This window comes from Trachypithecus francoisi, unplaced genomic scaffold, assembly GCF_009764315.1.
Source record: "Trachypithecus francoisi isolate TF-2019V2 unplaced genomic scaffold, Tfra_2.0 Lachesis_group0, whole genome shotgun sequence".
NCBI classification, from domain to species: domain Eukaryota; kingdom Metazoa; phylum Chordata; class Mammalia; order Primates; family Cercopithecidae; genus Trachypithecus; species Trachypithecus francoisi.
Window position 1 is genome coordinate 61,362,587 of NW_022681453.1, and position 25,299 is coordinate 61,387,885.

General features: G+C 47.6%; 1 protein-coding gene across 5 annotated transcripts in view; it reads left to right on the forward strand.

The window, feature by feature from the left end:
* The first annotated feature begins 2,137 nt into the window (after positions 1 to 2,137).
* Positions 2,138 to 25,299, forward strand: part of MGLL (monoglyceride lipase) — a 134,440-nt gene continuing 111,278 nt past the window's right edge. For 2 of the 5 annotated variants that reach the window (XM_033210893.1, XM_033210895.1), the window contains exons 1-2: positions 2,138 to 2,477; positions 3,723 to 3,867. In XM_033210893.1, the coding sequence (XP_033066784.1) occupies positions 3,743 to 3,867 (125 nt within the window). In that variant the 5' untranslated portion in view covers positions 2,138 to 2,477; positions 3,723 to 3,742. Of the gene's footprint in view, positions 3,253 to 3,722; positions 3,868 to 25,299 lie in introns of all 5 variants that reach the window. The other 3 variants (XM_033210892.1, XM_033210896.1, XM_033210894.1) reach the window with 2 other exon arrangements.

Genomic DNA, 25,299 nt, shown 5'->3' on the forward strand with positions numbered 1-25,299 from the left:
GACTACAGATACTGCATCAGTGTCAGTATCCTGTTGTGATATTTACTGTGGTTTGTGAGAAGTTGCCACGGCAGGAAACTGAGTAAAGGGCACATAGCATCTCTCCGTATTATTTGTTACAACTGCATAAGAATCTACAATTATCTCAGAATAAGTTTAATTACAAGAAAAAGCCAGATACAGAACAATAGGATCTGTCTCTTAAGTCCCAGATTCCCAGTTGGCTGGCCACACACCACAGTCTCAGTTCTGTCCATAACCAAGTTTGGGGGATCTCTTCAAGTTTGCAAATGTCACTTCTACAGAGATCCCTCTGACAACTTCAGTTAAGGCTATCCTCAAAACCTTTTTTTTTGAGACAGAGCCTTGCTTTTTCACTCAGGCTGGGGTGCAATCATTGCAACCTCCGCCTCCTGGGTTCAAGTGGCTCTCCTGCCTCAGCCTCCTGAGTAGCTGGGATTACAGGTGCCTGCTACCACACCCAACTAATTTTTGTATTTTTAGTAGAGATGGGGTTTCACCATGTTGGTCAGGCTGGTCTCGAACTCCTGACTTCAGGTGATCCACCCGCCTGGCCTCCCAAAGTGCTGGGATTATAGGTGTGAGCCACTGAGCCCGGCCTCTCCTCCAAATTTTCAAGCTGTGTATTTTAAATCATGAAATGTTAGAGCCAGAAACATGTGAAATAATGACTTGATAAAAGCATCCATCAGACCCCCGACCACCCTTCCTTTCAATGAATTATAACCCACGGAAATCCAGTGCACTTAGCGTGTCCGGCTTTGAGGGAAGCCCCCAAGCTTCCTGCCCCTGAGACTGCTGCCCCTCAACCTCTCTTGCATGGATTCTGTAGAGCTGCCCCGACGAGAAGGCACTTAGCCACTCCTCTGCTCCACTCCTCTCTGCCAGAGGCCAGAGAGTGGGTGAGTCACGCTCAGCAGTGCCTACAGCTCAAGCCACTGCTCAAAGGCTGTTGTTTTATTTCTCAAGTTAGACCACAGGCTCTACAACAACCTGGGCCTCATTGGACACACACAGTGTGACGCTGAGACACAGTTCTCAACGCTGCTATGGTGTAGAATTTTTTGCAGAGGAGGAAAGACAGGAAGGCCTCTTGAGGTCATTGTGAGTCAGGGACACTTCACTGGGGCATAGGTATATCACTCACAGGTTGAAGGTGGTAGACTGAGACTCAAAGAGCAAGCGGAAGAGCTAATGTTCAACCCAGGTGGTCTGCAGTCTCAGTCCAGTGGCCGTACCCTCCACGGCCACGTTGCTAGTTATACTGGACAGAGCTCAGACTGTGCCCTGGCCTGCATAGATGCACTAGAGGTATTATCTGGGGGTCACAGCCGCTGGGCATGGGAGGGTTGCTGGGGATTGCCAGGAAGGGACAAGGCATTTGTAGGCATACACCATCTGCTTTTACACTACCGAGAGTCATGTGGACCCCCTCCAACATTTTTTCCCACGAGATGGAGTCTCACTCTGTCACCCAGGCTGGAGTGCAATGGCGTGGTCTCCACTCACTGCAACCTCCGCCTCCCGGGTTCAAGCGATTCTCCTGAGTAGCTGGGACTACAGGCGTGTGCCACCATGCCCGACTAACTCCCCCTCCAGTATTGTATGTGTCTGGCTGCATGAGGTGTGAGTGTGTGTACGACTGCGTGTGTATGATGTGTGTGCACCATTGCATGTGTATGATGTGAGTGTGTCTGTGTATATGTGTGGGCCAGGTGTGTAGTCTGCAGATGTCTGTGCACGTCTGTGTCTCTGTGGGTTGTCTGTGCCTATGTCTCTGCATTACTTTCTATGTGAATCTAAGTGAGTTTGTGTGTCTCTGTGGATGTCAGGTGTCTTTGTGTCGCTGGGGCTGTGTGTGTGCATGCATGTGTGGTCTGTGTGTGTCTGTATGCATGTACTATCTCTGGGATGTGTGTCTGTATGTCCCCGCATGCAGTGTAGTGACTTTGGGAGTGCACATGTATGCAGGTGTGGTGTGTGTGCGGCCCTGCGCGCGTTGTCTGTGTACGTGCGGTGCCTGTGGGTATGTGTGCGCGCGTGTGCCCGGGGATGTGGTGTGTCCTCCTGCGCTGAGGCTCTGATGAACCCAGCTCAGTTCAGGCCTCCCTGATAGTCCCCGGGCGGCCACCCCGGGGCGCGGCTGTCCACGAGGCGGGGAGGAGAGGAGTGCGTGGCTGGGTCGGCGGGCGGCGCCCCCGCTCCTCCCCGCGGGCCGGGCACACGTGGGCCCCGGGCGCCGCCTCCCCGCGCCGCCCGCCGCCCGCCGGGTCCCGCGCGTCCCCACCCACCTTGGGCCGCCCCCGCCGCCGAGCCGGCCCGGGGATAAAGTGGCGGCGCAGACGCCGCACCCTGTCGCCGCGAAGCCGGTCGCGCGCAGCTCGTCCCGGCCCTAGCCCGCCGCAAACGAAGATCCGCGGCGTTCGGGGAACGCGACAGCGGCGCTCGTGGCCCCGGTAACTGCCTCCCGGCCCCCGCCCCAGCCCGCCAGTGCCGCCGTCAGGGGTGGGGAGCAGCATCGGGGTCCCGGAAACACCCGGCGTGGGCTCCCGCTACCCATGTGTGCGTGTGTGTGTGCACGGTGTGTGTGCGCGCGTGTCCTTGTGTGCGCGCGTGTGTGCGCGCGCGCGCCCTCCCTGCTCCCTCGCACCAGCCCCCAAACCAACTTGTCCCCATCAACTCCATCTTTCTAGTCCCCACCTTCCCCGGTGCAGACACCCGGCGAAGCGCCCCCCGGTTTTCCCAGGGGCATTTCCGATGACAGCTGCGGGGCTACATGTCCAGTACTGTCGGAGACGCGCAGGAAGCAAAGTTTGTGAGAAACCTTGGGGGCGACTTTGCCTCGGGCACCCGCATTTGTGCGTCTGCGAGGTGCCTCGGTGTGCGCCGAGCTAGTTTCCCAGTTTTCTGGGCCCCTGCCTTCTCCGAGCCCCTCCAGCGACTTGTTTAGGAAAAGTGATGACATGAACTAGTAGTGGAGATTCGCAGCGCCGCTCCCCGCCTTGGGGAGGGAGGGGAGCCCCGGAGAGCCTGCCAGTAGGAGCTGGAAGCAGGCTCCCGGCTGAGCGCCCCAGCACGAAAGGCAGGGTCTGGGTGCGGGAAGAGGGCTCGGGAGCTGCCTTCATGCCGCCTTGGGGCCGCCCAGATGAGGGAACAGCCCGATTTGCCTGGTTCTGATTCTCCAGGCTGTCGTGGTTGTGGAATGCAAACGCCAGCACATAATGGAAACAGGTTTGTCATGTATCCTTGGAATTTCAGATGGGAGGAATAATCTGAGTATCATCCACCTCATTACTGTGCCCACTTGAAACTGTTCCTTGGAGATTTTAAGATAGATAGGTCTTCTTGCAGCTGGGTCTTTGTACCCATAGAGCTGACTGTAATTTCCACTTGATTACAGCTAAAATAGTCTTTAAGATGAAGTTTCCTGAAATGATTTAAAATAAACACAGATGGGAAGGGGGAAAAGCTGTAATGAGGTACTTAAAAAATAAAGTGAGCATTTTCTTAAGAACAAATGGGATTTTTCAGTCTTGGAGAGGTTTGCAAGAAATATATGTATTTTTTAAACCTTTGAAACGGAGGGGTTTTTAAAACTGCTTTTAAAAAAATGTTACTGACTCTGAACTAGGCTTTTCTCTCCTGTCCATACATGTTCTTGAGATATTTCTGACTTTGGAATATGTCACTTTTCCTTCTAGGATCTGAAGACCCTTCCAGAATGCCAGAGGAAAGTTCCCCCAGGCGGACCCCGCAGAGCATTCCCTACCAGGATCTCCCTCACTTGGTCAATGCAGACGGACAGTACCTCTTCTGCAGGTACTGGAAACCCACAGGCACACCAAAGTAAGTCTTCCTTAAAGAGTCACCCCAGGCGACAGGGGAGCTTGACCCCTGCTTCTCCTCTGGTCGTTATCATGTGCCATCTGGGGCGGGGCCGCTTTCTCTATGACCTACTTCCCCTGCTATTTTAACGTTAGGCTGAGTAATGTTAACAAAGCTAAAATGTATACTTTATAATTTTTAAATTAAGAAGCAGGAATTCTTTTTCCATTATAACAACTCAGATATAGATCCTACCGTATGGCAGTTTTCAAAAATTCCACATGACTTTATTTTTTGTACTGAAGTTGATTTCCTGTTGTACAGGCATTCATTTAAAATCAAACCCAACAATTAAAGAAAATCCCCTAGATGGATGAGAAACCCGAAGTAATACATATATCTTCACCTTTGCTCTCTTTTCCTGCTTGTTTCTGAGCTTCAGAAGATGGCATACGTGTGTCACCAGGAAGAAAGGGGCCTGGGTATTTCCTTCCGATTCCTTGCCTGCTCAATTACTTTGTACATTTTCCATCAAGGATTTGTCTTGCTATTAGAAGCAGGCATTGGGACTACACACAAGACAGCTGGTCTCCTGCTGCTGCTCCCTCCTCTTGGATGAAGCAGGAAAACCCTGCTTGTTTGTGTTATTTGGAAAAAGAACTTATTTGTGGTAACCAATTGGCCTGGTGACAAGTGAACATTTCCTGTTCCAGGGACATTTTACCTGTTTCGTAGGCCTCTTGTCTCCTAGGGATCATTGTGTGGTTGGATCGTGTCTCTCTTTGTGCTCCAGTAATCACCCAACCCTCACACAGGTGTAAAATTTCTTCTCTGTCTTCATCAAGGTATGATCCAGGGAGCCTCACGTCAAAAACACAGAGATATGGACTTTTAAAACCCGGCATAGAGTCACAGCTTCAGGGCAGCTATACATACTGACTATGGTTTCTCTCTAGTGTTTTCAAGTGGGTAATGTGCTGAGAAGGGTTCCTACCAGTTCTGGTAATACATTTCTTAAAGAATGTGTCTGTACGTGCATGTGCATTAGAGGAAGTGTGGGGGTTGTCGAGCATTATGATGCTAATTAATCATTAATTCTCCACTCTGTCTTAACTGGCTGTAGAATTGCTCAATCTTGGATTAATTTCTAACAGAGTAGTGGTTTGTGGTAATTTGATCAATATATAGAAAGAGGACAAATAATTGAAAATAGAAGTTTTTAATCTCAGTCTCAGACTTGGGGGGCTTTGTTGGTTAAGTAGTGAGGTTGTCCTAGTGCGAAGTCAACAAAAATAAAGAGGTTCTGCAGTCCCGGCACAGGGGGAGGGCGGTGGGTGAGTGGGTTAGAAATGGTCAAGTTGGCTGCCCTGCCCTCTCCTCGCCTGCGGGGGGTTTTCACAATCTCTGTGCTGAAGTTGCATTGCAGGGAGCTCTGTCTGCTCCGTTGCTTTTGCTCTAGTTAGAAATGATAACTCAACTTCTTAATTTAAACTGAGCTGCCTCTTGGATGTCAGCGTCCGCCTTATGGTGTTTGCTGATGGGCTTAAGAACAGGGTTGGATGTGTTGAGGCAGTTCGGCCCCAGAATTTGGAAGAAACGTATGAGTCTAGAAAAGGTTAAGGGAAAAAAATATTGAGGGCGGGAGTACTGAAATAGAAAGAGCAACAGAACCATGAGCATGTGTGGCTCAATGAATACTTTCTGTTTTGTTTTCCTCAGTTTACCAAAGAGGAAGGGGCTGGCTAAGGTCCTACCTGCCCTGCCTCCAGCCCCTGGAGATGATGCAGAGGTCCTGGAGGCCCCTTGCCATGACTCATGTTAACCCTGTGCTTGCTGGATCTTGGGGCAGTCTTGGGGATCCTAGCGTGGGGGCTCAGGGCAGACGTTTGTGCCAGCCAGCATGAAACACCTCTGTATCTTCATAACCGAGAGCAGCTGCTCAGCATGCCCGCCCTCTTGCATGATCTGGGAGACCCCCGCAGCATCATTATAATAAGTATTATTATTATTATTGCCTGCACAGAATCATTCATTCTGCTCTTAGGAAGAGGGAGTGGACCTCAAGTCACCAGGGCTTCAATCTTTCCTCCCAGTCTCTTTAGCCCTCCTCAGCAAAACCAGGGCCTGGCTTTGTGCAATCCTGCCTCTTCCCAGTTAGGAAGAAAGAAGGGAGGAAAAACAAGGGGCAAAAAAAAGAGGAGACTGAACCCTCCCCCACTACTCTACCAACTGTGGGCAAAACCTGGGTTAAGAGCACCTCATCTCCAGCCCCGCCTCTGCTCTCTTTCTCATAGAGGCCCTCGGGAGCTCAGAAGCCACCCCGGGGGCCTGTGGATATCTTATTATGCAGAAGGATCTGTGCCAGCCTCAGTTAGTCAGTACTGGTTTGGGTGGATTTTCTGGCCAATCAGTTACCTCCAGCTCCTGGAGCCTGCCATGAGCACCTACAAGGACATATTGCCCTCAGAGGACCTGCTGGGTTCCAAGATTGGCTCTGCAGGTGGCTCAGAGCAACACCAAGCCACAGGTGTCAGCCGCTGCACTAGGAACCTGTCTTAACCCGCTTTATGGAAGCAAATTCTGTCGTACAAACACCAGCCTCCTCAGACTGGACCCTGAGAAAGAGAAAGCATGTCTTGGGTTAACCTTTACCGTCAGTGCTGTTTTTAACATAGCAGGCCAGAGTCTCTGTATTTCATCATCAGGAATCAGAGCTTAAACTCCATTTGGCAGTGCCAAGGCGAATTCATGCTGTAGTATTTACGGTAATAACAAATCTTATACTTAAGGCATGGCAGAATTATCTCATATTAATTGAGTGCCAAGTATGTTCTAGGGTCTGGACTAGATTCTGTGCACACATGATCTCATTTTACCTTCACATCAATCTGTGAGACAAGTATTATTATTCTTACTATTCCCATTTTTACAGATGAGGAAACAGAAGTCCAATGTTACAAAGTATCTTTCTACAAATGACCCTGCTGGCAGTAGCGGGATTTGGTCCACATTCTTCTGACGTGGACCAAATCCAGTTGTTCTCCTTACACCACAAAGCAGGACAGATTTTGTCTTATAGGTGGTGTTTTCCTGATAAATTTTTACATTTTGAGTTAGGGTAAAGATCAGTTCCTGGGGTAAAGAGGAAGAGAATAATGAATTCTCCCTAATCGTTTGCTCAGGATATATTAAAAGTGGGAAATGACCTGGGTTCAGTGGTACACATCTGTGGCCCAGAAACTCCAGAGACATAGGTGGGAAATGCCTTGAGACCAGGAGTTTGAGACCAGCCTGGGCGACATGTTGAAATTCTGTCTCTTAAAAAAAAAAAAAATAAATCAGAGGTATGTGTCTATTCAGAAAACAACAACAACAACGAAAAAGCGGAATTTATGCCCTTGTCTGACTAGCTGCCTCATCCGATTCAGTATGCTGGAATTTAAAAATATTGGCTGGGTACAGTGACTCACACCTGTAATCCCAACACATTGGAAGGCCGAGGTGGGTGGATCACCTGAGGTCAGGAGTTCGAGACCAGTCTGGCCAAAAGTGGTAAAACTCCTTCTCTACTAAAAATACAAAAAATTACCCAGGTGAGGTGGCAGACGCCTGTAGTCTCGGCTACTCGGGAGGTTGAGGCAGGAGAATCACTTGAACCCACGAGGCAGAGGTTGCAGTGAGCCCAGATTGTGCCACTGCACTCCAGCCTGGGTGACAGAGTGAGATTCCATCTCAAAAAAAAAAAAAGCGTACTGGATCATGAGCAAATGTCCGCTGATATTATCACAGGGTGATGGAGACTGGCCCATGGATGAGGGCGAGCTGTTTTGTGGGCTCTTGAGCTAAGAAGTCACGGTTGCTCTTGTGCCCCTTTGAGAAATATTTAGCACCTTTGAATTCAGCCCACCAAGTGGCTCTCAGCTCATGGAAAGGACACCTGGAAGTTAACTGTGAGAATTCCTTACCCATGAGAATGACCGAATGGCAGTGCTCGGGTGGGGGAAAGGGTGTGGTGTGAAAACAATGTGCAATTTGATGACTTAGACTCCAAAAATATCCTCATTTGACACTGGAATGACCAGGAAGGCTGGAGAGCAGGCTGTAATTATATGATTGTACAACTCTGACCCCTCCCAGGCAGTGAGTTCAAGGTATGGAGCAGACCATATTCGCTGTTCATCTGCAAGGACCGGCGTGAAGGAGGTGCTGAGTAGAGGGGTACCGAGTGGACACATCTCACTCCCATCTTTCTCTAGTGCTAGTCGACCCGTCGGCTCGCGCACTTGGCCTTCCCGGCAGCCCCTCAACTCTGAAGAACTGGCCCACTTTCTTTTCTGTAGCTTCTGTTAAGATGATAACTGATGATATTGAAGGAACTGGCTCAAAGTGTGATTGTCCCTCCCTCGCTGATGTCCCAAGGCACATCCCTGGGAGGCCAGCCCTCCCCACTTCCTCCAGAGCCTTGCCCTCCGGCCTCCAGCAAGTGCTTCCTCCTTTAAATCTCTGTTTTGCATTTTGTTCCCAATTCGCCTGCATTTATGGAGACCTTCTGGAACATAAGCCCTTTCTCTGAATCTTATTGGCCTTGCCTTCTAGTCCTTTCTTGCCTCAGACCTCGGTCACGTGGCTTTTTCCCTCCAGGAACTTTGTAACCACCCCCTCACCATGGCTCCCTCCTCTCCCACCTGGTCTGCTCCACCGGTCTGAGCTGCCTCGGGGCCAGGGTGCCGCCTGCATGGTTTTCAGGAATTTCCTGCCAGTGACGTGGAGCTGGGTGCTGCAAGGGGAACACAGGCAGGGGATGGACTAGCAAGGGAGATTTGGCATCGTTTCTGGAACCTGCCCAAGTTCTCAGAACTGTGGCCGCTTTCAGTGGATCTAGAACCAGTAAGACAGGGCTCCCCACTCCTGCTGTTCCTTCCCTTGCTGCCGGGAGTGGGGCTCAGTGATGGCCCCCATCACAGCCCTCCCGTTCCAGGCCCATGTTGATCCCTTTCTCCATCAAGTCTTCACTCCCTGTGTGTGTCTGCAGCAATGGCAGTGCCAACAGGCACTTCCACCACCTATGCCAGTTTACCTGGAGGAGAGGCCATGCCCTAGGGCCTGGGTAGATTTAAGTGGTATAGAACATCCCCCCTTCTTGCGTCCTTGTAATGTCCTCCTCACATCAGCCCCCAGTCACACACGGGTGTGGCACCTGTGGCTCTAGGAAACAAGGGCCCCTCCCAGCCATCTGGATCCATCCGGAGGTGAAGAATTTTCACCATCTGCTTGGACATAATTCCATCCCCATGGCCTTCTGGAGACTTTGTCCTCAAAGGTGGGACTGGCTTTTCTTTCCCCGCCCTTAGGTTTTCTAACCAGGTTGTCAGCCGGCTGTTTAGTGCTTTCTGTCTCACACCCCCTGCTTCGGGGGTTTGTTCAGTGTTCTGGGAAGCCTTCTGCAGGTCCTGTTTTCTTCTTTGAGCGTAGAAGGGAGTGTGAATTTCCCCCTCCCCAGGCCGCAGCTGCTGAACCCTGTGGCCCTTCTGAACTCATGCCACCTGCGATCAGGTGTTCCCGCATCACCAGCCAGCTGGTGTAGCGCAGATGCTCCCTGGGGTCAGCTAAATCACACAGCTTATTGTCCCTTCAGGTGGCCATTTTGAATTCCACTCTGTCAGTCTCTGCAGGGGTGAGGACGGCCTGGCTCCCACTCAGCGCCCCTCGCATGCAGCTCTGTGGCTCCCCCATACGGCTCCTTGCTCTCCTCTCCCAGGATCCAAAGCAGCAATTCATTCAGCAAATACTTCCTTATTGATGTCTACATGGTCCTTGGGTGCCAGGGTGGGGAAAGGGTGGCAAAGATCATGCATCTGATGAAGGGGTGGGGATGGACCAACACGTGGATAATTATAATATGATACAGCCAGGACCTAGACACAAGGCTGCTGCTATGCCATGCAGAGCCTTTGTGCAAATCAGACAGAAGTGCCCACTGGGCAGAGGCTGCGCCGTGAGTTGGTGAGCAGAGTGTGGGCTGGGTCGCAGCTCCTACTTGCCCTTCTGTCCCGTGGCCTGGATGGTGTTCCACGCTTGGAAAGGGCACGTGGGGGAGAGGACCCAAACACAAAAGCATGAGCCAAAGGGTGGGGGTAGGGGTCCCAGCTTTGTATCTCAAATAACCAGCCAGATGGAGAGGTTCATAGTAATCTAGGTGCAAGGTGAAGAAGGCCGAGTCATGGCAAAGACATAGCATCACGTGGTAGCGGGAGATGGAGAGATGAACAGGGACCGTGCCTGAGGATGCATGGGCAGCAGAGGGAGAAGGAAGGTGACTCCCAGGTGTCTCTGGTGTGATGGCAGAAGGAGCTGGTGTTATTGAGGGTGTGGGAATGTGGGATTCTCCTTCACAGCACACACCTTTAGCATATTCTTAGCTCAGAACACAGTGGGGCTGCTGTGTGGCAAGGAGGACGCATGGGATCACCGCAGGCTGCGGGTCATTTGTTGGCACAGCCCTGGGATAAGCCAGGAGGGGAGTGAGGAGGAGGAGCAGTGGCCAATGAACTGATTACATTTCAGATGCCACCATACAATATGAATCAATATGAATCACGAGTGACTCTGCTGAAGGGAAGGAAGGAATCAGCTTACACTCTCTCCCTACAAGGAGGAATCAAAAGTGAAGGACCTTTGACTCATGTCTGTTGTTCCATAAAATTTACTCTTAAACTCTGAGAAAATGGGCCCTACCATGCATTTTCTAGCAATGACATTATTTTTAGTCAGATTATTGCATTTTAGTAGCACCTGTATGTTATTTTGTCCATTTTAAGAATTTTCAGAAGTTTATTTTTCTTGTATGAAGCTGTTATTTATCCTTCTGATGCTTCTGCTTTTGTGATAGCATAGCAAATTGTTTTATTTTTAAACAGGGCATTTCTTTAGGGCTTTTTAAAAATACTCTTCGAATAGAAAAGATCTTTTGATGGCAAGAGACAAGGCCGGCTGCTATTCTTGCAGTTGAGTTTTTCAACAGCTTCGTTAAGGGATAATTTCTTCCAGTTGCTGTAAGAATGTTCTGCTGATACAAATCTGGCTTTATTTCGCAGTAGAGTCGAAGAAAAAAATAGCAGAATAAGCTGCTTCCTGAATAGCAACCTTTGTCCACCATTGTCTATTTATTGGCACCTTTTGGGTTTAGATCTTAATCCCAGATGCACTTTGTCCATGAATGCAAACCAAACTATTGGTCATTGTATACACAGAGGAAATGGTCTTTACTCGTGCAAATTTTTACAGCTGAGATGACAAGATGACCCTTGTCCCATATTGCAGGGTCATCCAAGGTTCTTGTTGGTAGGAGGTTCTTTTCATTTCACATCGCCTTGTTCATTAGGGGATGGGGGTGGGGATGCAGCGGTGGTCAGCAAGTGAAACGGGGTGACATTGTTCTCTGTGTGTTTGAAGCTGTAAGAAGAGCTGTGTGCTGTGTGTCCCTCCACTTGCAGCTGGCCCAAGCTGACCTTTGTGGCTGTCTGCTAACATGCCTTGCTCCCAGGCTAACGCTGACCATTTGTTCCTGTGCATGGTGTTCCACACAGTCTCTTGTATATGGTGATGAGAAAGTATGCCTCACCTTCCCCCCAAAAGACTCAAACCACATGTTTCTCAGGGAGACATAGCTCTAGCGACAGTCTGAAGAGAGGATGGGAGAGAGGGAGAGAGGCAGGGAGGAAAGAAAGGAGGGAAGGAAGGAAGGAAGGAAGGAGGAAGGAAGGAAGGAGAGAAGAAAAAGAAGAGAAGAGGGGAAGGGGAAAAAAGAAGGCAGAGGAAGGATAGAGGACAGAAAGAAGGGTGGGAAAACAACAGACTGAGCACCAAGGTATCTTTAGAGATCAGCAGCTGTCCCTGACCTTGGGGACTTACAGTAGGTTCGTGGATAGTTGTAGGGGGTTAGAGTCTAGGGCTTTTGACCTCAAAGGGGTATATACACTTCTCTAGAAAAGGAAGATGGATCATAGGCTCCATGAGACTCTTAAAATGGGGGTCAGTGACTCCAGAGTTCTTTGCCATCTTCGTCATTTCACAGAAGGAAAGACTGAGGCCCGGGGGTGAAAGGAGCTTCTCAGGTTGCCACAGGCTGGCTCAGGGCTGCAGGGCAGCCTCCTGATTATGCATTGCTTCTGCTTTGGGCTCTTCCTCAGAAGTTTCCCCCATGCCTTCTTCTGATCAGTTTAAACTACAAGTTAGCCCTCCCCAGGAAGGACTTGAGCAAATGTCCGGTTTGGAGCAGGGCTTGGAGAGGTACCAGCTCCCTATCTCCCATGGGAAGCCATTTGGCCAGCCTCCATTTTGCTGGGTCTGTTGACAGTGGTTAGAAGTATTAGGGCACTTAAGTGATGCCCGCCGAGGCTGCTAATAAGGGCAGATGGACCTCAGAAGCGATGACCAGAGACATACTCAGAGCATCCAGGAGATAGGTGGGAGGAGGGGAGAAACTGTGGGAGGAACAGGAGCCCAGGAGGCCTCTGGGAGAACAAGAGTCAGAAGAAAGTGGCAGACTCTTATGAGGGGGCCCCAAACAAAAAGGAGGGAAGGAGGGGAAAAAAGAATGAAAAGGGAAAGAGATGGAAGGGCACAAAAAAACTGCACATGCGGCCACATACAGCCTCTGGTTAATGTCTCCTTACCAAGGCATATAAATTTTCCCAGGTCACTGACAGTCTACTGGATTAGAGATTGAAAACCTTTAGTTAGGAAATTGCTGCCTTTAGACATTTTAGAGGTTCCCCTCTGTTTATCCTGTTCCGTCAATCTTGAAGAAATGTGTTTCAGGGAAACATTGCCTCTCTGAACAGCAAAAGCCAATGGTGCGTGGAGAAGAGCGGAGGTCCTGGGGCAGGACTGCCAGGACCACACCCTGGTCGACGCTGGCCAGGTATGGGCTCCCAGAGACGCTACTGACCCATCACTGCAGTAGTTTTCTCATCTTTAAAATGAGGACTAATAGCACCTTTCCCACATGGGTGGTGTGGGTGAGAGAGAAATGTGGGCTCCCTGAGGGGTCAATTTAAACTCTCCTGATTCCTTTGTCCACTTCATCTCCCTACACCATCGTTCTGGGGACTCTGGACCTGTGCCAGGCTTGTCGATTGCCCACCATTACCCCTTACCTCCCTCCACCCTCATGGCAAGCACCAGTCACAGAGGACCCAGTGTGAAAGCAGTCATGCTTTTGACAGATGCCAACCTGACTGCTGCCCTCACCACACCAGGCCACAGGCTTTCTCCAGGGCTCAAGTTACTCCTTTTTTTTTTCTTAACTTTTTTGTTTCTTCAAATGAAACTCAGTTCCATGTCAAGGAGATTTCAGGCTCCCTAATAAACTTCTGCAGTTGCTGGGTGCTTCTTTTACAAAGTAAACAAAACAAAAAAGCCACAAGGAAGCTAGCCTTTGGTGGTGAAATTCTTTTTGAGATAACACATAATAAGGTTAGTTCAACACTTTTCTTTTATGTGGAGCTCAGTACAAGATTTGTGGCATAACTCTTGACTGGAAGGAGAACCAAACAACCCTTAGCTATTATAGCTGGAAGTCAACTCAAATAAACCTTCCTTAGAGCATCCAGTCAATTTTCAGAGCATCCAGTCAAATTTCAGAAAATTAAGAATACCTTAATCCATGTGTTAAGGTACTCTGGTCTTTGGCATATGTTTTTCCTTTGGTCCTGATTACGTTACCGTGGTTGGTGGAAATGTTTATGCTGCAGAGAGTGAGACTGTTACTACAAGGGCCATGTGCTGGATCCAGAGTGGACAGGATAGTCTAGGGTATGTTAGGAATCTATTGCTGTTCCTCAGCCCTTGATTCTGTGGGTTGGCGATTAGTGCTGGGCTCAGCTGGGTGGGTCTTCTGCTGCTCCCAGCCAGGCTCCCGCATGTATCTATGGTCAGTTGTGGATCGGCAGGCACTGGCAGGCTAGCTAGAGGCTTGCCAGTCTTGGATGGCTTTACCCACGTCTGGTGTTGGCAGGCTGTTGGTAGGATCACCTCAGTTCTTGTCCATGTGGTTTATCATGCTTTCTCAGACTGGCCTGGATCTGTTCTTAAGTTGGCAGTGTTTCAAGAGCAATGAGAACAGATGCCAGTATGCAAGTGCTCTTGAAGTCTTTCTTGTATCACGTTTGTGAATGTCCCACTGGCCAAAGCACATCAGGAGGCTAGCCCAGAGGCAGTATGTGAAGGCATGTCCAAGGAGCGAGGATGGAGGACAGAATATTTTGTGGTCATTTTTGAAATCTACTGCATGGGGGAAAATATATTTGTATTAAGAGTTGGGACCAGGGTTGAAGTCTTATTACTACCTCTGCCTCTGAGTAACTTTAGACAAGGTACCATCTCTAGACTGTCCAGCGAGTTCCCAGAAGTTTTTTCTTTTGCTATAACTCTGGGATAGTTTGCATCTCACAGGAGTAGAACAACCTATGAGCAGAATTCATGTTTAGCTTTTTTCTATCTTCTCCAACCAGGGCAGAATTCATATTTAGCTTTTTTCTGTCTTCTCCAACACAGGCCTCTTGTAGAGTTTCATACCTGGCACAAAATAAGGGATCAAAACACATTTGTTGCATGGATGATTCAACTTCCTCATATTTACAATGGGATGATTGAGAGAGGATGATTCCTGAAGTCTCTACTGCCATAGTTTTCCAGGAAAAGAATAAAGGCTTTTCGGTTGTATATGGGCTTCAAGGCATTAACCTTTTGTGCAGGAAAAGGAGGACCTAAATCCATAAGTATCACCGAAGGAGTTAGCGACACCTGGAAGAAGAATATTCCCTGCAGGTTACCCCTTGAGATACTGGATGACTGTGCTTTTACTAGTTTAGTTAGCTTTGGTGTAAAACTCTGTGTGAAATGCATCTACGAGTGGGAGTTGCAGTATGGCAGGTGTTTTCCATTTTAGCACAGAAGTTGCCATGGATGTCTGGAGGGTTTGCATCCTTTTTTGATTGGGTGGGAGAATGGTTCAACAGGTATTAATTGTGCTCCAAATGTAAAATCAGCACTGTGCTGGACAGCAATGGAGGATCCACAAACAGCTTGGAGATGTGGCCCCTTTCACTTCTGACCTCTCCATGGCACTAGCTCTTGCTGAACACCTCGTGTATGCCAGGTCTCATTCCAGTTTGGAGACACGGAAATGAAGTCGCCCTGCCCCTGCCTTTGAAGGCATCTCCATACATTTGTCAGGGAGGCAGTGCCACACACCATGGGTATTGTCTTGTGAAGGCTGTGGATACTGTGTTGGGATTTCAGAGAGATGTTTAGGTGACTTTCAGCTGGATCTTGAAGGTAGAAAGGGACATTCTGGGCTAAAGGGAATCACTCTCATAGGCATGGAAGTGAGAGAGGATACAGTGTGCTCTGAAAATGACAAGGATTCTTTGGAAACTGGAGTCTGAGCTGTGTGGTAGAAAGTGAGTTTGGAATGGCTGGTTCAGGAGCCTGGATTGGAATGGCTGTTGTCTAGTCTGCTAGGGCGACTATAACAAAATACCACAGACTGGAGGCCTTCAACAACAGAAATTAATTTTCTCGCAGTTTTGGAGCCTAGAAGTCCAAGATCAAGGTGTCAGCAGGGTTGATTTCTGCTGAGGCCTCTCTCTTTGGCTCACAGATGCCAACGCTCTTTCTGTGTCCTCGGGTGGCCTTTCCTTTGTGCACTCAGTTCAGTTGGCAATGGCCATTTTGACTTGCTAAGGAATTTGGGCTTCATTGTATAGGCTGTGCTGGGAACCATGATAGAGTCAGGAGCCATGTGGGTTGGTAATTGTTTATAGTCTAGTCCATCCAGAGCAACTGAGAAATTTCTGCAAAGATTTTATGTGGTTAAATGTCTAGAATTGGGTGAGGATCCCATCTTCTCACATCTGTACTTCTCTGTGGTTCCATGGTGGGTGCCCCAGCCTGCATGAAGTTGCTGTTGGTTTATCCTTTGCCTTGATGTCTTTTGTCCAAGACTATCTAGTCTCAGCAAGCCCCACAGGCCACCTGGCTCAAGGGCAGAGCCAGCACAACATGGGAGCGTGCCAGGAATGAACTCTGTCATTACAGAGTAAGGGCATCATACAGAGAACTGTGGCCATCCTCACTTCTTTCATGCTGATTTTTGTCCTCAGGGATATCACTCATGATTAGTCTTTTTTTTTTTACTGTTGTTTTAAGAGACAGGGCTTTGCTCTGTCACTCAGGCTGGAGTGCAGTGGCTCAATCATAGCTCACTACAGCCTCCAACTCCTGGGCTCAAGTGATCCTCCCGCCTCAGCCTCCTGAGTACCTGGGACTACAGGCATGTGCCACCATACCCAGATAACTTTTACGTTTTTTGTAGATACAGGATCTCACTATGTTGCCCAGGCATGTCACAAATTCCTGACCTCAAATGATCCTCTCTCCTCAGCCTCCCAAAGTGCTGGTATTCCAGGTGTGAGCCACCGCACCTGGCCTCATGATTGGTCTTAATCAGACATGGCTATCCCATTCTTCTCTCCCAGTGACATTGCAGCTAGGGCTGGCTATAGGATTTAGTGATGGCTAATGAGACACAGAAGAAGTTTCTGGAGGATTTTAGTTCCATGATAAAAGACAACAGAGAGCAAGATGAGAAGATCTATCTCTCTCTCTGCCCCAATTCCCCTCACTCCTACATTCTGCCTTTGTGGGCATAATGCTTGCAGCTGCAGTAGCCATGTTGTAGTCATGAGATGGCAAGAGATGCTAACAGAGAGTGAAGGAGAAAGCTGGGAAAATCTGGGTCCTTGGTGGAATAGCTGAGGCAACCTTGGATCTGCCTATAAATATACTTTGATTGATAGGACAAAAATCCACACTCATGTGTCTCAACCACCAGGTGTGTTCTGATTCTTTTAGCCAGATGCATCCAAATGATGGAAGATCCAAACGGTGGTGAGTATTTGGGCTGCCGATGCTTGAACTGAGTCTCAAAATGGCCCAAGACAGATATGGAGGAGCATGATGAGAAGGAGGAAAGGAATCCTAGGCATATGTCCAGCCTGAGTAGAGGCAATGGAGATGGGAATGAGCAGGAGAAGAGAGGCTGATGTTGGAGAATAGTGGGAGATGAGCTTAGAGCCTGAGTAGACATTGGTTGGTTGTCTCCCTAGTATCCATTTCCTTCTTCTTCCACCCACAGTACCTTAAATTTAAGAGGCATCTCTCCTCTACTTTCAGCTCATGTGTTTCTGATGGTATTGACACCACCCTGGTGAGAGGTTGATCATGTGACAAGTTTAGCCTATCATCATTTTACATTCTCCCAGGCTACAGTGATTGGTTCAGGGATGGGCAAGTACCCAGTGCAAGTTAGTGATCAATAAGACTTCCCCTGGGACTTTTGGGAAGGAGACTGTCACTTTTCTCTTCTGAAGTTGACTCTGGAAGTGTGAACCCTGGGAACTCTGGCAACCATTTTGAGACCACAAGGGGGAAGTCAGACCAAGAATGGAACCTACCTCAAAAAAGCAAAGCTAAGAAATTTTGAAAGAGAAACCAGTTCCTGGTCATGTTGCCAGACCCCTTGAATCACACCTAACAGCATTGAGCCTAACAATCACATAAGCCAATGAGCATGGGAATCACTTTCTGTCACAACTGAAAGAATCATCATGGATCTGGAAGTGGTCACATTGGAGGCTATGGTCATGTTGGAGGTTGTAAACAAAATTTTTGATAAGAAAGCTAGACTCTGGAGCAGAGAAAAAAAGCAGAGTTTTCACAGTGTGTCTAAATTAGCCAGAGTAGGTGTCAGAAAGCATCATAAAATGAAGTTCTGAGTTCCTGCCCCTGTTCTTGTACAACCATGTCTTTGGAGGCCAACAGACCTCCCTTCTCTCTTCTCATCACTGACAGAATCTACCAACCAGAGATTCACTTAATAAAATTGTCTTTTAAGATGCAAATATCTTTTCACCTTAAGACACTGAAAAAAGAAGAGCAAACTAAGCCTAAAGCAAGCAGAAGGAAGAAAATAATAAAGATCAGAGCAGAAATTAGTGAAATAAAGAATAGAAAAACAATAGAGGAAATAAATCCAAAAGTTGGTTATTTGAAAATACCAATAAAATTGATAAATCTTTAGCCAGATTCATCAAGAAAAAAAGAGAGAAGACTTGAATTACTACCATCAGGAATGGAAGAGGGGACATTACTACCAAATTTTCAAAAATAAAAAGGGTTATAAAGGAATACTATGAACAATTGTGTCCTTATAAATTTGATAATGTAAATGAAATGAACAAACTTTAAGAAAGACCCGGGCCTATCATGGGGAGGGGGGAGGAGGGAGGGATTGCATTGGGGAGTTATACATGATATAAACGTCATGCACATGTACCCTAGAACTTAAAGTATAATAAAAAAATTAAAAAATTAAAAAATAAAAAATAAAAATAATAGAAATAAAAAAAAAAAAAAGAAAGAAAGACCCAAACTTCCCAAACTGACTCAAGAAGAAATAAAAAATCTGAATAGAGTAAACAAGTAAAGACATTGGATTAATAAGCAAAACAAAAACAAAACCAAAAAAACTACCAACAAAGAAAAACCCAGGCCCAGATGGTTTTGCTGTTGAAATATACCAAATATGTAAAAAGAATTAATGCCAATTCTTACAAACCTTTCCAAAAAATACAGGAAGAGAAAACACTTCCCAGCTTATTCTAAGTGGTCAGTATTACCTGGATAACAAAAGCAAACAAAGACATCACAAGAAAAGAAAACTAAAGGTCAGTATTTCTTATGAATAGAGATGCAAAAATACTTAATAAAATACTAGCAAACTGAATTTGGCAACATTTAAAAACGTATTGCTGGGCGCAGTGGCTCATGCCTGTAATTCCAGCACTTTGGGAAGCCAAGGTGGGCGGATCACCTGAGCTCAGGAGTTCAAGACCAGCCTGGACAACATGGCAGAACCCCATCTCTACTAAAAATACAAAAAATTAGCCAGGTGTATTGGCAGACACCTGTAATCACAGCTACTCGGGAGGCTGAGGCAGGAGAATCGCTTGAACCTGGGAGGCGGAGCTTGCAGTGAGCCGAGATTGCACCACTGCACTCCAGCCTGGACGACAGAGCAAGACTCCATCTAAACAAAACAAAACAAAACAAAACAAACAAAATATATACACCATGACCGAGTGAGATTTATCCTGGGAATGTAAGGGTGGTTTAATGTCTAAAAATAAATTAGTGTAATGCATGAGATTAGTAGAGTAAAATACAAAACCCACATGATCATTTCAGTCGATGCAGAAAAAGTATTTGATAAAATTCAATACCCTTTCTTCAATACCATAATTTTGTCATTTAAAAAACAAAGAATAGGAAGGACCTTCTCAATCTGATAAAGAGCATCTATAAAAAACCTAAAGCCAACATCATACTTAACAGATGCTTTTCCCCTAAGATTAGGAGCAAGATAAAGATATCTAACTCATCACTTCTATTCAACATTGTACTGGAGACACTAGAAACTCCAACCACACTGTGCTGGAGGTTTTGTGATCTCAACCATATTAAAATTATAATCATGGAAAAAAAGACTACAGATATGAATAGTAGTAATCTCTAGGCTTCAGAATTGTAATGGGTAATTATCATTTTATTATTCGTATTTTTCTGTATTTCCAACATTTTCTAAAAAGAGCAGTTTGGGGGAAGACTTTGGAGAACATTATACCTAAGCCAGGTATCGAAGAATGATGGGATTTGAATAAAAAGTAAAGTATGTTCTAGGCAGAACTGGACAGCATCAGAAGGCCTGATGGGGAATAGAGCACATGGCTGGAGCACGGGGACGAAGCTAGAAAGGGCCTCATGTGCCTTGTTTGGGCTTTAACTTGTGGGCAATGGGAGGCTTCTGGGACTCCTTTGGTTGAGGGTATGTGGGAGTTAATACAGGGAGGAGAGTAGAGAGACCCCATTGCTGTATCAACAGCAGATCCAGCATCAGGAAGCATGTAAAGGAGAGACCAAAAAACAGTAGAGAGGAGAGAGCACCAAAAGAGAACACTGTCACAGAAGGGGCAATGGGGGACTGTCAGAGCACAGTTGCTCTGGGCCTGCAGCTAGCCAGGCAGTCTCCTCCTCTCCCTAACTTGGGCTGGTCCCAGCTACAAAACAAGAAGTATGGGAGGAGATTGCTAAGGGGATGGCCATTCAGTGCGTTTAGAATTCTATGCACCAGATCCAAGATGGGCATTGTCAGGCTCTATCTCCACTGAGGCCCCAGCCAAGAATGGGGGAGACAGCCTGCTGATCTCCATGGCTTAACCTCAGAGGGCTGCAGGGAAGCATTTATTCCTTGAATACATGACTTTCTTAAAATTCTTTTGTAACCACTTTTTATTTGCATCACCGTCAGAAAGGGGAAGGAAACTAATCTCTTAGGAAGGCCCAAACCTGTGTCTGACACGTTGCTAGATACTTCTCTGGCTTTACTTCCCTGACTTTCACAGCACCCGTGAGATGCCTAGCCTCATTCTTGCAATTTTTTTTTTTTTTTTTTGAGACGGAGTCTCGCTCTGTGGCCCAGGCTGGAGTGCAGTGGTGCGATCTTGGCTCACTGCAAGCTCCGCCTCCCGGGTTCACGCCATTCTCCTGCCTCAGCCTCCCAAGTAGTTGGGACTACAGGCACCCGCCACTGCGCCCAGCTAATTTTTTGTATTTTTAGTAGAGACGGGATATCACCGTGTTAGCCAGGATGGTCTCGATCTCCTGACCTCGTGATCCACCTGTCTCGACCTCCCAAAGTGCTGGGATTACAGGTGTGAGCCACCGCTCCCGGCCATTCTTGCTATTTTATTGCCATAGACACTGTCAGCCACATGCTATTAAGTGGCAGGGCCAGGATTTGAACCCAAGTCTGTTTGCTTTAAAAGCACCATTGAAACTCCAACACCCAGTTATGTCTTGTAAAACATTGCAGAACCATGCCTGTAACTCAGCTGTTTGTACAGATGCTATTTAACCCTCACAAAAACCCTGGGGGGGGTGGTGGGCATGATAAGCCCATTTTACAGATGAAAGGACTGAGGCCCACAAAGGCTCAGTGGCTCTGATGATGTCTCACAGTTAGGAATGCCAGGTCTGTGGTATGAGCCTGTGGCCCATGCCCTGTTTACCCTCCCTAGGTGTTCAGCTCCCACTCCCGCTGATGATGCTGGCCTGGCTGCAGATGCCCCTTCAGGTCATAATGGAGTGCAGAGGCCTCATTGTGCCTTTGAAATTGTGACCATTTTCCTTAAATTCATCACTTGACACACATCTCACCTCTCCTGCATTCTCAATAAATTCCTGATCATTTATCGCCATCCATTTGGCATTTCACCACCCAGAGGAACTTGGAGCCATCTGCAGCCTTGGAAAGTTCAAGCTGTTCTCCTTCCAGGAAAGAAAAATGAATGTTACATAAGATGGAGCCCAGCACATTCTTATAGAGGATCAGGAAACCACTTCCCTGACTAAAACAGCTCCCTGTTATCTCTGCCTCTTGCTTCCTATTTTATCCAGGTCCACAATCACACGGCAGCTGCCGTTTTTAAACATTCTCTCTTGCAGAGCGTTTAAAAAGTGCTCCATACTGTCCCTGTGTTCACATAGAATGGCTGTCTCTCCAAGACCCCTGTGGGCTCTGAGGAAAGTCTTCTCCCACTGCATTGTCCCCAGCAGAGCCTGTGCTGGTGGCCTTGTCCTTTGTCCTTCAGGTGTGGGTGGGAGACCTCTCCAGGGGTCGAGGTATCTGCAGACCCCCAGAGGACCCTGGCCCACTTACTCCTAGTGCCTCTCTGGGGTCCAGGCCCGGCCCAACTATTACCATTTCTTCTTCATAGAACAGGCTCTTCTTCTACTTGCTCATCTTAGGTTATTTTATTTGGTTGTTGTCAATACAACTGGCTCTGTGTTTTGGGGAAACATGTTCATTACAAAACCTTGAGAAACTGAAGTAGAAATATATGACTACTGACCACTCCAGGACAATTAATGTTGATGTGCACAGACTCTGAGGAGTTGGAAAGCACCCTAAAGATGATCTATTATAGTTTGACCTGTGGGCTCTACCATGGGGAAACTGAGGCCCAGGGGACTTACGCTCACTCATTCCCTTGTAGGTGGCCATGGCAGGAGTTGGGAGTCCTACTCAGGGAGTCACTGTGGGACGGGGGACAAGTGAGCAGAAGCGATCAGCGGACTCTGCCATGTGGCCAGGATGGCTTTAAGCAGATGTGACATTTGAGCCAGGTCTGGTCTGCCCCACAGCCCTGCAACCCTCTGCTCACTGCCAGCCTCCTGGGTGACACTGCTTTCTGGTTCCATGGCCCCATCCTCCTCCCACTGATGTTACCTCCTCACCGGCCACCTCACATTCTGGGTGGTAATTCCTGCTAAATGGCTCCAGATCAGCTTTTCCCAAACCTTGATTGTTTACACACCACCTTTGTGATTTTCATAGTGGCTATTTAAATTTCTTATTATTTCTTCATAGTTTTTTAAAAATCAACTTTCTTTTTTACTTTAAATCTATTTTAAGAGGAAACTTTATTGTAACACAAGAAGTAGAAACCAGTATCAGGGACTGTAAATAGGTGACCACAAGGAGAAAACAAGACGACAGTGTATTCCAGCTCTGCACTGGGGCGCACTCAAGAGCCCTGAGCCACCCCGTCCTGAAAGTGGTGGTGAGCTAGTACCTGAGAGGTGCTTACAATGGGACAGCACCTAAGTGAGTCTCTCTCTTATGTACTCAGAGGATTGGAATGGGATGAACTAGGGAATGAGGAATGTTTTCCTGGTACACGGTGATGGCATTTCATGCTGTGACCTCAAACTTCCCTAACTCATCCCAGGCACAGCCAGCTGTGAGAGTCCTACAGGCTGAGAGACTCATGCTCTGCACACTCAGGGCTCATCACACCAGCTAGTAAATGTGCAGGGTTTTTAACAACCCTCTATGTGATTTAGAATGTAGTGCTCTTCATTTTTTTTTTTTTTTTTTTGCCCTGACATATGTGCACATCTTCATTCAAAGCCATCCCATAAGTGAGTGTACTGTTCCCCTCCTATGGAACATGCCTGTACAGTAAAAGCATCCCATATGGTGTGAGCGCACCAGCATTGCCCATGGTTTGCTGTGAGGCTGGTTGGCACCAAGGAGAATTAGAAGAAGCAGATGGGGCCAGAATATCTTCACCCCCACCCCCCTGCTTTGTCCTTCAGGTAGCCTGGAGGTGGTGCCCACTGCCAGAACAAGAGCAAACACAGGCCCTCCCCGTGCAGCAGTAAAGAGACTCAGGCTTGGGCCAGGTGCGGTGGCTCACATCTGTAATCTCAGCAATGTGGGAGGCCGAGGCAGGTGGATCATTTGAGGCCAGGAGTTCGAGACCAGCCTGGCCAATATGGCAAAACTCCGTCTCTACTAAAAATACAAAAATAAACTGGGTGTGAGGGCACATACCTGTAATCCCAGCTACTTGGGAGGCTGAGGCAGGAGAATCACTTGAACCCAGGAAGCGGGGGTTGCAGTGAGCCGTGCCATTGCACTCCAGCCTGGGTGACAGCAAGACTCTGTCTCAAAAAATAAAATAAAATAAAATAAAAGAGAGAGAGAGAGACTCAGGCTTGAAAGACAGTGCTCCAAGCTCTTGCACAGAAGCGAGGTCAGTCATACCAGCATCTGGTCCTTTTCCAAAATCTTGGGACAGCTGTGGAGCTCTTCACTAATGGACTGCTCTAAAAGTCACACCATGTGCCTTCCACAGACCATCAGTGATTTCCCAGAAGGGCAGTTCCAAATATTGATCTAAATGTCGCCTCAGAGGAGCCCTTTGGCATAAGAACCTTTTCAAAACCGGCCAGGGCCCCGGCTGGCCTGGAAGAGGCATCTGAAGAGATAGCACATGTTAATAAAGATTCTTAATCTCTTGGCCTCCTATAATGCAGAACTGCTTTTCGATTAAAAATAAATCACTCCTGGAGCTTGCATCCCCAAAGCATATGAAATAATTTTGAGGCAGTAGATATCTGGTGTTGGAGGAGTAATAAGGGCCATCTAAGTTGCCAGCCTAGTACAAGGGGGGCGATTATCCATGTCACCCCACTGGCACTGACATATTTTCTGCACCTGTAGGAGATTACAGGCGGATGGGAAAGTGTGGGAGAGGCTAATCAGGCTTAATTAGGGAATGCAGGATGTCAGTTCTGCTTGGGCACCAGGGCTGTCAAGCTCTGACCGCCTGAGTGGGCCTCCACACTTTGGTCCTGTTGGCATTTTATGAGCAGCAAACAAGTATGCACCTAAATGAGTGAAGTTCAAGACCAAACTCTTGAACCTAGTATCTCTTACACTCCACACCTCCAGTGTCTCCAGTCCTGTAGGTAGCAGGCCTGTGCTGTGTGGTATGGAGCAGGTGTCACCTGTCCCCTGACCCTGACATGCTTGGCTCAGGGTGTCCAACCCAGCCTGGCATATGCTCATCTGCTAATTATTCTGGGTCCACACTAGACTGGAAGTTCCATAAGGGTAGGGACTTGGTATAACTCAGATGTGTCCCCAGAGCCTTATCCAGTGACTGGCCAGACAGAGCTCTCAAGGACTCACTGTTAAAGAAGAAATAGAGGGCTGTGAGCTGTGTGGGCCTCAGGTTGGTGACAAGCATGCGTTCCTCCTGTTGGGTTACAGCTGTGGCCACAGCAGCCTTCCAGCTACTTTCATAGGGCTTCATCTTTTCTAGAAAAAAGTTATATTTGTGTAAATATTATATATTATAAAATATATATATTATTATAAATACATATTTAAAAATACATAACATATACATATATATTTTTTTCTTTCTTTTTTAAAGGAAATAAATGCTTTAGGGAATACTCCAGAACCTTGCATGCATCTGAACTTTTCTTGGAAATGTCACCCCTTTTTGTTTTGTTTTATTGTATTTTATTTTTGAGACGGAATTTCATTCTTGTTGCCCAGGCTGGGGTGCAGTGGTGTGATCTCGGCTCACTGCAACCTCCGCCTCCCAGGTTCAAGCGATTCTCCTGCCTCACCCTCCTGAGTAGCTGGGATTACAGGCGCTTGCAACCAGGCCTGGCTGGTTTTTGTATTTTTAGTAGAGACAGAGTTTCACCATGTTGGTCAGGCTGGTCTAGAACTCCTGACCTTAGACGATCCACGTGCCTTGGCCTCCCAAAGTGCTGGGATTACAGGCGTGAGCCACTGCACCTGGCTCATTACCTCTTTTTTAATTAGTAACATTGCTCTTCTCTCTCTGACTGTACGTACTCTCTCTGACTTCTAAATTTATCAGCAGCTTCTTCTGAAGCTGGCCTGGTACCCGGTGAGCTCTATGGTACTCTGAGCTGAGCTTAGAGGAGGAAAAGGCAGTT